We start from the raw sequence: 13,862 nt of genomic DNA on the forward strand, positions 1-13,862 counted from the left end.
TTTATTATTACAGAGAAAAGGGAAATCATTTAACCATTAAATAAACCCAATAGGGCTGTTCTGCCCCAATAAGGGATAATTATATCTTAGTTGGGATCAAGTACACGGTACTGTTTTATAATTACAGAGAAAAGGGAATCATTTTTTAAAATTAGAATTATTTTCTTATAATGGAGTCAATGGGAGATGGCCTTTCTGTAATTCGGAACTTCCTGTGTAACGGGTTTCCCAATAAGGGATCCCATACCTGTACAGACTTTAGAGTGATTTTTAATGGTGAAGGTGCTTGATATACCTATAAAGGATAAACATAAATAGAAGGACTTATTGCTCAGTTCTACAAGAGACAAATGGGCCTGTGCAGCCTTCCAGTGTATTTTGTAGGCCTCTCACCCAAGGACTCCTTAATTTACTTTGTGTGATACCATTATTTTCATTAATTTCAGCCTCCAAAACATGGTCAGATAATCATCCCAGTACATGCATTGTATAGATGCATACAATCACGGGCCTGATACAGCCCTCCAGTGTGTTTTGTAAGCAGAGAACACCATAGACATATGTCACCATACATCTTCTGAGGCTTGTTAGTAATGGAACATTTGGAAATGTAATGCGCCGCACTTTTCCCAATTTGACATAAGCATTTGTGTCTTCCATAAAACAATTGTTAGCAAATTAATTGGACTTTCCTCTCAGGGCTTGCTTCTCCTCCTCTAACCCCTGTATTTTTAACTAATAAGTACAAGTGAGGGGTATGTTCCCTGCTAACGTTGTTTGAAAGCCGCTGAAACAAGGCAGAGCACATCCAGCTATGTGCACAATTCAATTAGAGGCAGAAACTAGCATTTAATAGCAGGCAGCAGAATTTAATTTGCAGAAAAGACGTTGGCGTTATGCGTGTTAGAGTTCTGTGACAACATCTTTTCAGACAGAACCAAGGTCTCAGCATGTATGCAACATCTTAATTATTATCTCCCACCTATCATAATTTCTGTAAGCAGTGCAAGGAATCCTTTGCATCATGTGCATTTTTTTTCACTTTTCAAAAAGGATTACAAACTGCTTTTCCCATTTAGGAATAACATCTGTTACTCAAAATAATAGGATTCAAAAAGCAATTTGCCAAGTGCTAATTGACAATGAAATATAAACATCAATGTCGTTTTTTGGGTTTTGATATTTATCACTAGGGTCAGTGACATTGACAACCAGAAATCAAGTTGCGTGGGAAAAAAAAAAAAATAGGATTCATTTAGCAACCATACAAAATAAAACTGGAAAAGTTGCTTAGAATGGGTCTATTAACTACTTAAATCCACTTTATCTACATTCCATTCCTTATAATTATCCAGTCTTGCGATTTTTTCGTCGTCGTTACGATTTGCTCGTATATTGTCGCGACTTTTTCATATTGAGCGCACTCTGCAGCTCCAACCTGGCCCAAGGAAAGTCTCCCATAGGGCTCAATGGCACTCTGCAGCTCCAACCCGGCCCAAGGAAAGTCTCCCATAGGGCTCAATGGCACTCTGCAGCTCCAACCCGGCCCAAGGAAAGTCTCCCATAGGGCTCAATGGCACTCTGTAGCTCCAACCTGGCCCAAGGAAAGTCTCCCATAGGGCTCAATGGCACTCTGCAACTCCAACCCGGCCCAAGGAAAGTCTCCCATAGGGCTCAATGGCACTCTGCAGCTCCAACCCGGCCCAAGGAAAGTCTCCTATAGGGCTCAATGGCACTCTGCAGCTCCAACCCGGCCCAAGGAAAGTCTCCCATAGGGCTCAATGGCACTCTGCAGCTCCAACCTGGCCCAAGGAAAGTCTCCCATAGGGCTCAATGGCACTCTGCAGCTCCAACCCGGCCCAAGGAAAGTCTCCCATAGGGCTCAATGGCACTCTGCAGCTCCAACCTGGCCCAAGGAAAGTCTCCCATAGGGCTCAATGGCACTCTGCAGCTCCAACCCGGCCCAAGGAAAGTCTCCCATAGGGCTCAATGGCACTCTGCAGCTCCAACCCGGCCCAAGGAAAGTCTCCCATAGGGCTCAATGGCACTCTGCAGCTCCAACCCGGCCCAAGGAAAGTCTCCCATAGGGCTCAATGGCACTGTGCAGCTCCAACCTGGCCCAAGGAAAGTCTCCCATAGGACTCAATGGCACTCTGCAGCTCCAACCCGGCCCAAGGAAAATCTCCCATAGGGCTCAATGGCACTCTGCAGCTCCAACCCGGCCCAAGGAAAGTCTCCCATAGGACTCAATGGCACTCTGCAGCTCCAACCCGGCCCAAGGAAAGTCTCCCATAGGACTCAATGGCACTCTGCAGCTCCAACCCGGCCCAAGGAAAGTCTCCCATAGGACTCAATGGCACTCTGCAGCTCCAACCTGGCCCAAGGAAAGTCACGATACTGAAGCTTGAATGAATCCGAAACTTTTGTACTCGGCGCGATGGCTACATAAAAGTCGCGACAATTTGCACAAGTCGCAACAATTTACGAAAAAGTCATAACGACTACGAAAAAGCCGCGACAATTTACGAATAAATAGCAAAATACCGATCATTACGAAAAAAAAACGCATTCAGACGCTTTTCGGACGTTCGTGGATTAGTAAATGTGCCCCTAGGTGTCCAATTTGGATCATTCCATCTATTGTTAAATGAACACATTGCTAGCTGAAGGGCCTACCATAAAGCTGATGGCCAATTAGTCGCTCGTGGTTGAATCTGGGCTACCGCGGACAACTAATGTCCCTAAATGCCTTTCCACAGGCAACAAAGTGAATCATTGGCAGAAAGGCATACAGATTTATATGGCTGTATTCTGGCCATTGAATGTAATATTTAAAAATAGAGGAAATTGCATAAACTTACTATTTACTTTATACACCCTACCCTTTATAGTAGCATCACAATAGAGAGACGGAATACATAGTAAACTGTGGGTAGCAAAGGGAGCGCAAATATATAGCAAACTGTGGCCAGAAAAGAGAACAAAAAGTAAAAATGTTGTATAAGTGTAAAACTTTACAAGGGCAATGATTATTCTAGGTCTGCAAAGGTTATTAATTCAGTGATTTACATGTGCGGGCTAATGCTAGAATGGTTAAGTAGTGACTCACTGCTACTAAGCAGTCTAATGCTAGACCTTTAATAAGGCAGTGAGTCACTGTAGGGAGGCATCAAGGCAGTGACTAACAGTGTGCAGGCTGGCACTATAGAATTAAAAAGGAATCACAGGGCTTTATGAATTTTCTTCTGCTATTAGCTTTGACACCATGATAAGACTAATGCTTGTTTGTATTTATATTAATTTCTCTATTCTTTTTCTCTATTCTTAAAGTGATACTGACACTAAAAACTATTTTTCAAAATATGAATGTACATTAAAAGTTACCTATAGGTCATGTTGACCTATAGGTCAGTTATAGCTCCTAATGCTATTGGACTATTGCAGCACCAATATGGCAGCCCCCTCATAGAGAAACATAGGAAAGAAACATATAGAAAGGTAATGTAAACATGTTTGGCAAATGCCATGCAAAGACAATGTTATGATAGAAGTGTCAGCATTTTGGTGGAAAAAACATGAACATTTACATCAGAAAAGTTTACTTAACGCCATGGCTATATTTGTAAATGAGCATTTGACAGTTTTATGAACTTTTGCACCAAATACCTGGAGTTGAATCAGAGTATAATTATATAATTATATATATATTTAAGATATTAAAGTAGCAAAAACAGCGGGTTTATAGATTTTTTCAAGTTTTCTCTTTTTATATAAATTCAGCCTCCGGCTTTTTTTCTTACTTTGCCTTCATGGAACTGGAAATAAGACATTACGAAAAATTGCTAGTAGTGTTTCAAATTTTATTATAGTATATGGAAGCAGAAGGTGATTACAATGTAGGACAAAAGGGGGTCAGATTCACCTTAAACTTGGTTAAAAAAAATAAAAAAAGACAAAAAATTGCTATTGTGGGTTCAACTTTGGTTGGGTTCAACTAACCCGGCTGCATTATCCTTGACTCCCCCAGAGCAAGTGTGTGTGTAACATATACTTTCACCTATAACCAACTGCTCTAGGAGAAATCCTGAATTTCTTCCAGGCTTAGAAATACATTTTATTCATTGGTCGTTAATGGTATAAATTATGTTAAAGACCTTTATAAGGTTAAAGGAAAGTTAACTGGACCATGATTGAACAAAATGTCATTCAACTGTTATAGAGAAATTCTGCTTTTTTCAAGTACATTACTTTCAGATACTTCATAAGCAATCAAATTCATCTATTTGTACTAGTTTTTAAAAATGTGTGTCTCCACTCCTTATACAAGAGGATTAATTTCCCTATTGTATTGTGCCTTAATGTTAGTACAGGTATGGGATCCCTTATCCGGAAACCCATTATCCAGAAAGTATCCAAAATGATTTCCTTTTTCCCTGTAATAATAAAACAGTACTTGATCCCAACTAAGATATAATTAATCCTTATTGGAGGCAAACATGCCTATTGGGTTTATTCAATATTTAAATGATTTTTAGCAGACTTAAGTTATGGAGATCCAAATTACAGAAAGATCCTTTATCCTCAACCAAACACTTGTTCCCAAAGCTTGAAACAGTATTTGTAAAGGGAACTGTAACTTCTATTAATTTTGTACAAGTAGAAACTTCTTACAAAGTCCTAACTAGGTGGTATCTTGTGCCTAAATAAATACATAGAATGTTCTCACTCCATTCTTCCTTATGTTTTGTTGTGGTGGAGAAGGGACAATGATTCAAAATGGTGGAGATGTCCTTTGGTACAATGCTTTTGGTCAAGAGTTCTTGGAATAATTGATTCTATTACTCTTGTCCATGAAATCCTTGTATAGTGTTCAGGGCCGGATTTCTAAACCGGCCGCCCCTAGGCCACCCCCAGTCGCACGCCCCCCTCCCCCCGAGTGCGCATGCGCGAACAGGAGGGTTGTGTGCGCATGCGCAATGTGCGAAGAGCGCGGGGGGTAGGGTTGCGTGCACGCATGCGCGGTCGGCCAAAGTTGCATACGGAGCAGTGGGGAGAAGTCCCCATTGCTCCATATGTGAACAAAAATTTTAAAAGATTTTAGTGCGGCGGGGCGGCATGCCGCCCCCAGGTTTCTGCCGCCCTAGGCCCGGGCCTTTGTGGCCTCTCCACAAATCCGGGCCTGATAGTGTTGCTAAATTGATAGATTCCCAATATTAATCCCAGTTACATAAAACGTATTACTTTCATTTTCACAGCCGCCAAACAATTGCGAAATCCTGGCTTACACCATTTCTTTTGATTTCTCATTTCAAAGCATGTATTACCACTTTCATGAAAAATTAGAAATTGACTTCCATACTGTCTGGCACCCAGTACAAATTCTTGAAAATTTGGGAACCTTGGGCTACACAAGCTGTTATGTGTGGACTAGATTAGTGCCTTCTCTCAGCATAGGTTTTGTTTTTATTGTTTCTGGTGTAACTTTGGTGTGTTTTTTAAACTTATTTGAGTTCAAATGTGATCCTAAGATATCATTATTTTCCACAATTAGTTTTGGCTATAATTCAATAAATAACAAAAGACTCAGGCACTTTATGCATATCTGCTGTTCAAAATTTGTATCACTCTTTTGTTTTTTATATTTCTGTTCTCTTTCTATTTGTTAATTGTATAATTGTACATTAGTATGATAAAAAAGCAATAATTATGTAATAAAAAAAGGAAAGGGGCTGAGGTTAAAATATGGCTATTGTATATTATTTTGATTGTAATGAGATAAAATATACTGATCTAAGCAAGGGGAGCTTACATTTTTCATAAAAATGAAGAATAATCAAGACTAAACTTACTTTTAAAAAAAGCACAAATGTCTTCTACATGACTGTGACATCTTTATTTTTTTGTTTTGTCACAACAAAATCGTATTTTTGCCAAAATAATAAAAAAAAACTTACATATATGAAGTGTGAAAAAAATACAACCTTCAGTAAATGCCCCCCCCCCCTAAGGTGAACAATCTCTGTAGTGTTAAAAATAAAATTATTATTGGTGTATGCTTCAAACCGCTCAGTAGAAGTGAGGAGAATAAAGCCCAGCTACTTCTACAAATGGATGGGACTTCACAAATAGATCAAGTTGTTATTATGGGTGACTTCAGTTATCCAGACAAGTGTAGCCGAGTCAGAAACTCTAGCCGGATTGTAAATAGGCTAAATGAAAACTTTTTATTTCAGGTAGTTCAGGACTCTACTAGTAAAGATTGTCTTTTGGACCTGGTAACAACTAATAATACTGAATATCTAGCATTTGTGTGTGTGAACATTTAGGGAACAGTGATTATAACATGATCTCCTTTAGCAATGCAAATTTGGCAGCGTTCGGATAACTCTACAATATATTAACTGGGAAAGACTTTTCACAGGGTTAAACACAAGAGGGAAATGGAAATACTTTAAAATACTACTCAACAAATATACATTTCAGTATGTTCCCCTTGTATGCAAGGAAGGATGTTGCAAATCAAAACATTTATGCACCCTTAGTAACAGAGGAAGCTCAATTGGTTTATGAGAGCAAGGAAAAAAGTGGAGATTATAAACTGTTATTTTTTGTCTGTCTACATAGCTGAAAACCAGCTAGCAAAGGCTTCATTTTTAATAGACCCAGTTCTAAAAATATAACTATTAATGGATGGTGACTCAGGAGGAAATTCAAAACAGACAAGAGCATTTGAATGTATACAAGGGTCCAGTAATGGATGATATTTACCCAGGGGTAGTAAAAGAGCTTGGTTCTGTGATTTGACTAAACTAGAGAACTGGGCCGCTAACTGGCAAATGAGGTTCACTGTTGAAGTTTATGCACTTAACATAAATGCGAGTTAAACACTAACAGTATTGTGCTGGCATCCTTAGTTGAGAAGGATTTGGGAATTTTTGTGGATAACAAGATGTTAAATTCTAGGCAGTGTTATTCTGTGACTAATAAAGCAAAGAAGGCAGACAAAAAGGAAAAAAACGGATGACAATAGGGATAAGTTTGCTTCTTTGTAGATCCCAGGTAAGGTATGCAGTTCAGTTTTGGGGCCCAGTCCTTATAAAGGATATTAATTTGCTGGAGAAAGTTCAGAGACATGCAACTAGACTGGTAAAAGGAATGGAAGAATTAAACTATAAGAAAAGACTGTCACGCTTGGGGTTTTTTCTTTGGAAAAAGGCGATTGCGAGGGGACATGATTATTCTTTACAAGTACATGAGGATACAAATATAAGGAAAGAGCAAATATAGAAAATGAACTGGATGCCTCCCCTTTAGACTTGAGGAACTGAGCTTTCATTTGAAGAAGCTTAGGTGGTTCATCATGGTGAGGTTGTGGGTGATGTTGTGATGGCAGAATTTATTAATGAGTGACTGCAACTGCAACTTGGAGGGCCCCACTGATGATTTACATGGCCTCCCCCACAATGTATGCCCCCCGCCCCTTTCCCCCACAAGTGCGTGTGCTTTCTGCTTCCTGTAACTTCTTGCTCTTTGATGCCACAGGGCAGGCACAGCAGCAGGCCTGGGTCAGTGGGGCCAACCAGATTTTCTGCCGGTGCCCCTCCGGCCCAGTCTGACACTTTTGACTGCATCCAAGGCTATTGGCTATTGTGATCTTAAGAGCTACCGTTAGTTTAGTATAGGTATATGTTATATATGTAAGTGTATAGATAGGTCTTTATAGGTACAGTATGTGCACTTGTTCATTTGGAGACATTGAACAGTAACTCTGTAACTATCATCAGCAGAACAATCTGTTCTTTCAGAGTTATTTGACCATGTGTCCCCCCCCAAGTTAACTAATATCTGACTGACCATTACATGATAAACATTGGACCATTACATGTGGATAAACATTTACAAACTCAGTCTGCAGCCAGCAATGCATACATTGACAAAAAGTGCCAGACCATGAAAATGTTGTTAACAAGGAATCCGTATTTACATCTGACTTGAATGTATGCTTTTACTTTATACAACAAATAGCCATGCCGCCGAACCAAGGGAACCTTTCTGTATTACAATGTAGGGTGTAATGAGTAGAAATCTGATTGTTCCCCTTTAATAAACATATTCTTCTACATTTTCATAACTCACTTAAGAGTTTGTAAATTGTCCTTTTATAGTTGTCCTTTTTGAACGCTGCAAAGTCATTGCAAATTGACATCTTTCAAAATGCTTATTCCAGTGAAACTAATATCACATGCATTTTATTGATATTGCTCCACTTGATACAGCGATTCTCATGTGTAAGAAGATCTGCACTATTTTCCTTAGCTAAAGATGCGAATGTATCTCCTGTAATGTAACAGAGAAGTTTAAAATAAGCTGATATTCAGAAAAAAATGAGCCATAAATAATGTCATCTCTTGAAAAACCTCTGCCTGTTATTTAGTGTTGCTGAACAATGGCTAACATGCAGTTTTCCTGACCTACTGTTATATAGGATATATAAAGATGGTGGCACAAAAGTTCCTGTAAGAATTCAACAACTCAGCCTGTGGGTTGAATAGAAATATATTAATAGACTAAGTTTTTCCCTCTGAGTGATGACTGTCATTTTTGTAGAAGAAATGGACATTGTGCCTCAACTGGCCTGCAGCCCTAGCTCAGCTAACCTGATATCTAACCCAAATCCTTAGTGTTGCAAACTTACTTACTAACTTGTTAATGTTTTCATTTTGCTATTGCTCAGGTCCTTCGAAGTGCATTCATGAGTTTATATTGGTGTTCAGGAAGAGGAGAAGTCATTGAAGACTGGTGTCGTTGTGATTTAAGTGCCTTTGATGATAATGGACTCCCAAACTGTAGTCCTCTTCCTTCACCTGTGTGAGTAACTGCATCTTTGTAAAAAAAAAAAAATCCTACCTCCTTTCTGCATCTCACATTTACTGATCTGTGTCACTTCACTACAGGTTACGCCTTTCACCAAACATGGAACCCTCTAGCACTGTAGTAGCTCTGGAATGGCTAGATGTTCAGGCACCAATAGGAACCAAAGTTTCTGATTACGTCCTGCATCATAAAAAAGTGGATGAATATACAGACACAGAACTATACACAGGTAAGTGTTGCATACGTTGCAGTCAGATGGTGGTTTTTTTTGTTTGTTTCACTGATGCTACAAGGAACATCTTTCACTTCATCACTTCAAGTAATATTACAATAGTTTTCTAATCTAAGAATTTCTTATTCAATTTCTTAGCTCTTATATAATAATATACTCATAACTTATAATAACTAGTGTTATTGATATTTATTGGTATTGGTATTGATACTTATAAGATTGTAAGCTCTATGGGGCAGGGACCTCCTTCCAACTGTGTCTGATACAACATGATACTTAATCTCTGTGTATCTATACTTACTTATTTATTGTATTTATTATATTATGTATCCTCCCTGTCTGTAATTTTGTATATTGTAAGATTGTTCAGCATTGCCTATCCTTGTAGTGCTTTATAAATAAAGCTATACATACCATATATTACTATCCACCTAGCCACCTAAGAACTTGTTACCAGTACTCATTTTCTTCAGAATGTTTTCTTTAGAATGTTTTTCACCTATAATACACATTTTTAGCTTTGGGTTGACATGCTAGGACTTGTGGAGACCATCATACTTATTTACATAGGTCTAGTGTAGATGTCTAATCCTACAAGGTGGATTAGATAAAGAAGGAAAGCCTAAAATCGACTTTGGTGATCAATGACTTATGTTAAGATCAATAGAACAGTGAACATGTAAAACCAAAAAACAGATTGCAGTCTGTACAGGCAGCAAGGTCAGGGAAATAGGTTGAGGTTCAACCACAGAAAAATACAGGACACATGCAGTTAGGTGCTCAGAACCAGAGATAACAGAGGTTTTTTCTTATGGGACCCATCTGGAGATCAGCTTTGTAACCTAATAATTTTTATATAATTTATTATATACCTCTTTTTTACTTACTATTACTTTTGTCTAGTTAAAAATGTCACCGTATTAAAGTGGATCTTGGGGTGTATAACCTTAAACATCATGGAGAAATATTTTTGAGTCCTGATAGCCCCTAATAGGGGTAATGTTCAAGTGACTGAGGGATTTACATTTGGTTAGATAATAGATAGATTCAGTTTTACTTGACTGGCTTGGTTGAAACTTTGTAAGGGAAACATTATTAAGGAATACCACTTGTTCTGTTTTAGAAATCATTAATTAATCTAGTTTGAAGAGTTGCTGCAACAAAAAAAAAAAACTTTTGTTAACCAGTCACATTAAACCAGCTTCAGTGCATTGTACTGCTGGAAGTTTCTGCTTCTTTCTCGTAACCCTATACAATATTTTAACTTATACAGATAAAATAGTATACGGATAATATAATAAATCAAAATAATGTATATCCACAAAAATCAAATTAGAGCTTACCATAGCGTTGCGTCAACTGAGTGCTCATTTCCGGGCTTTCAGATTTGGTAGGCACATGAATGCTCCTCAAAAAATGCAGGTTAAATCTTTATTAGGTAGAAGTGTAGGAGTATGTGTAGACTATTTAAATGCTGTGCAGCACAAAACAGGTAAGGCTTTGTGGATCTGCAAGTGCCTTAAGTGCTAAAGTCCATAGCTTTGACTCTAGGGGCCACCATTCTTCACACACAAACCATGAGCATGCATACATGAAATGTTACATCAGGCTTTGAAATTAAATTGTAGGTGTGTATCGTTTAGAAAAATATTGAGAAACAAGAGGGCTCACTTATCTCCGCAGGTGCAGTTGTAGTCCCTGTACTTTCCCTGCAGTCAGTTGTGAGTAAAACCACTTGTGTCAAAATGTGCTCCTTGCACTTCTGCATAATTACGCTTGGCACTGCTCAGTCCTTCCTGCCTTCTATTCCAAATCGAGCACTGCTGCGCCTATTAACTCAGGGAAACCCTAAAGCTACCACTACTTCCTGCAGTACACTTGCGCCAAAAGAATAGGGCAGACACATCACTCACATAACAAAATTTGGAAATTATGCCAGGATGACTTTGAAAATATTCTGTTTACGTTGGGCCCATTGCAGTTGTATCCATTTTGCTAAATTGGACACATTTGTAGTTGGCGCAGAGCAATTGAATCAAGAGAATTACCTCTGCAATGAATTCTGGGAAATTCTGCATTGTGGGAAAAAAAAAACGTGTTTATGACACTAGAAATTGCACTTTGGTCACTGCACTTCTGGATGTAAATGAACCCTAATATGTATTGTAAAGCAGTTTATTTGAAAATGAAAAAAATTGCACCATTATGGCTACTTACAAGATTTAAAGTAATATGCACCCTAAATACTTTTAATGCTTTCCACTTTCTAAGGAGGATGCAAATAAACGGATGTGATTGATTTGTAATTATTTGTAATGCATTTTTACAATAATTAATTGAGCTGTGCAGTTTACGCAGGGCCTGAAATGGGTAGGCAGAAGAGGCACGTGCCTAGGGCGCAACACTTGGGGGGCGCAGGGCACAAACTTCTTCTGCCTAGTTACCCCTAGTTCTGGCCCTTCTTTACCTCTGGAGGCTCCAGAGAATATTTGTGCCCTACCAAAGAAAGGCAAAGACAGGACAAGACAGCTTTCTTGAACTCTCCAGAAATCTCATAAACTCTTCCGAGAGTTCGGGAAAGCTGTCATGCCTTGCCTCTACCTGTCTCCTGTGGGGCACAGTGAATCAATTGCCTTGCCTAAGGCGCAATAGTGATTAAGCACTTCCCTTAGTATACAGTATGTATTTTGAACAAAATAAATGGACCTTTGATTACCTTTTCCTACTATGTGACAGTAGTTTTGTTGGTAATCTATAAATAAAATTGGAAGCTTTATGATATGAGAGGAAAATCAATAAAGATTTATTAAGCTCACCCATAATGAGCAGAAACTATACATTCAGTATTCAGCTGCATCCATGTTTACATGTTTCCCCCTATCTCTAGCAGGCATCTGATGGGCCCACCAATTGCAGTGCCATTACCTTATATTTTTGTGCTTTCAGGTAGGAGTATATATTTTGGCATAACGCAGAATTGTCTATAATGTTGTGTTCCACAGGTGTATTTAACAGTCTTTTCGTTGAAATTAAAGAATCATCTAGGCTAGACCATTTACAATTCTGGAAAAAATAAACACTCCGGAGAGTATTTTCATCTTAACAGCATTAATTATGCTAATGCACGTTAGCAGGCAAACCTCACCTCTCTGGTTTTGTACTCGGTGTCAGCAATAATTTCTAATTATTTCAGTTTCAGGAATACAGTTGGGAATAGTCCTTAGATAACTGGACTTTTTTTTTTAATTATTTTTTACTTTAAAATGTCCTCATTTAAAGCTAAAACTGCACCAAAGGATATGCCGTGAGATAAAAACTTTACTTAAAGCACATCAGAAGATTCATGAACTTTCAGCAAACTTCACCATTGCACACTGTAAACAGAGAATTCACATATTGACAGTACAGGTATGGGATCTATTTTCCGGAAACCCATCATCCAGAGAGTTCCGCATTACGGAAAGACCATCCTCCATAGACTCCATTATAAGCAAATAATTCCAATTTTTAAAAATGATTTCCTTTTTCTCTGTAATTATAAAACAGTACCTTGTACTTGATCCCAACTAAGATATAATTACCCCTTATTGGGGGCAGAACAGCCCTATTGGGTTTATTTAATGGTTAAATGATTCCCTTTTCTCTGTAATAATAAAACAGTACCTGTACTTGATCCCAACTAAGATATAATTACCCCTTATTGGGGCAGAACAGCCCTATTGGGTTTATTTAATGGTTAAATGATTCCCTTTTCTCTGTAATAATAAAACAGTACCTTGTACTTGATCCCAACTAAGATATAATTACCCCTTATTGGGGGCAGAACAGCCCTATTGGGTTTATTTAATGGTTAAATGATTCCCTTTTCCCTGTAATAATAAAACAGTACCTGTACTTGATCCCAACTAAGATATAATTACCCCTTATTGGGGGCAGAACAGTCCTATTGGGTTTATTTAATGGTTAAATGATTCCCTTTTCCCTGTAATAATAAAACAGTACCTTGTACTTGATCCCAACTAAGATATAATTACCCCTTATTGGGGGCAGAACAGCCCTATTGGGTTTATTTCATGGTTAAATGATTCCCTTTTCCCTGTAATAATAAAACAGTACCTTGTACTTGATCCCAACTAAGATATAATTACCCCTTATTGGGGGCAGAACAGCCCTATTGGGTTTAAATGATGTTTAAATTATTTTTTAGTGGACTTAAGGTATGGAGATCCAAATTACGCAAAGATCCCTTATCCGGAAAGCCCCGGGTCCCTAGCATTCTGGATAACGGGTCCTATACAAGCAAAAAAAAAGGAACTTCATCACATGTATACTTTTTAAAGGAGAACCTAAAGAAGAGGGAAAGGTACAAGCACTCTCCTCTCCTAGCCTTGCATATACATTTCTAAGCTTTACTTCCAAAAACCCCGTGTAAATGATAATTTATTTTTCCTAAGCCATGAAACCAAATGTAGGCCAAGCTGGGTCTCAATACAACAGAAGGTAATCATCCTGTCGCATTAACAATCCATAACTGGACTTCCAAGCACTCATAGTTTAGTATATAGTAGCATCAGCTACTGCTTTAAATGTAAATGCACAAAATTATTATAGACACCTCTACACTCTCCATTGCTTTCACAGCTGAGAATTCTGAAGGTCTGATGTACAAACTTATCTAAAAATATAAGGAGTAAATGTCATGATTACTCTGTACAAATACATTAGAGGGGATTATAGGAAGATGAGGGGTTTTTCT

General features: G+C 38.3%; 1 protein-coding gene across 2 annotated transcripts in view; it reads left to right on the forward strand.

Moving 5' to 3' along the window:
• astn2 (astrotactin 2) overlaps positions 1-13,862 on the forward strand; it is a 675,040-nt gene that overhangs the window by 581,301 nt on the left and 79,877 nt on the right. For both annotated transcript variants that reach the window (XM_002935205.4, XM_031891225.1), the window contains 2 exons: positions 8,735-8,868; positions 8,955-9,103. In XM_002935205.4, coding sequence (XP_002935251.2) covers positions 8,735-8,868; positions 8,955-9,103 — 283 coding nt within the window. The remainder of the gene's footprint in view (positions 1-8,734; positions 8,869-8,954; positions 9,104-13,862) is intronic.

This window comes from Xenopus tropicalis, chromosome 8 (genome assembly GCF_000004195.4).
Source record: "Xenopus tropicalis strain Nigerian chromosome 8, UCB_Xtro_10.0, whole genome shotgun sequence".
Lineage (NCBI taxonomy): Eukaryota > Metazoa > Chordata > Amphibia > Anura > Pipidae > Xenopus > Xenopus tropicalis.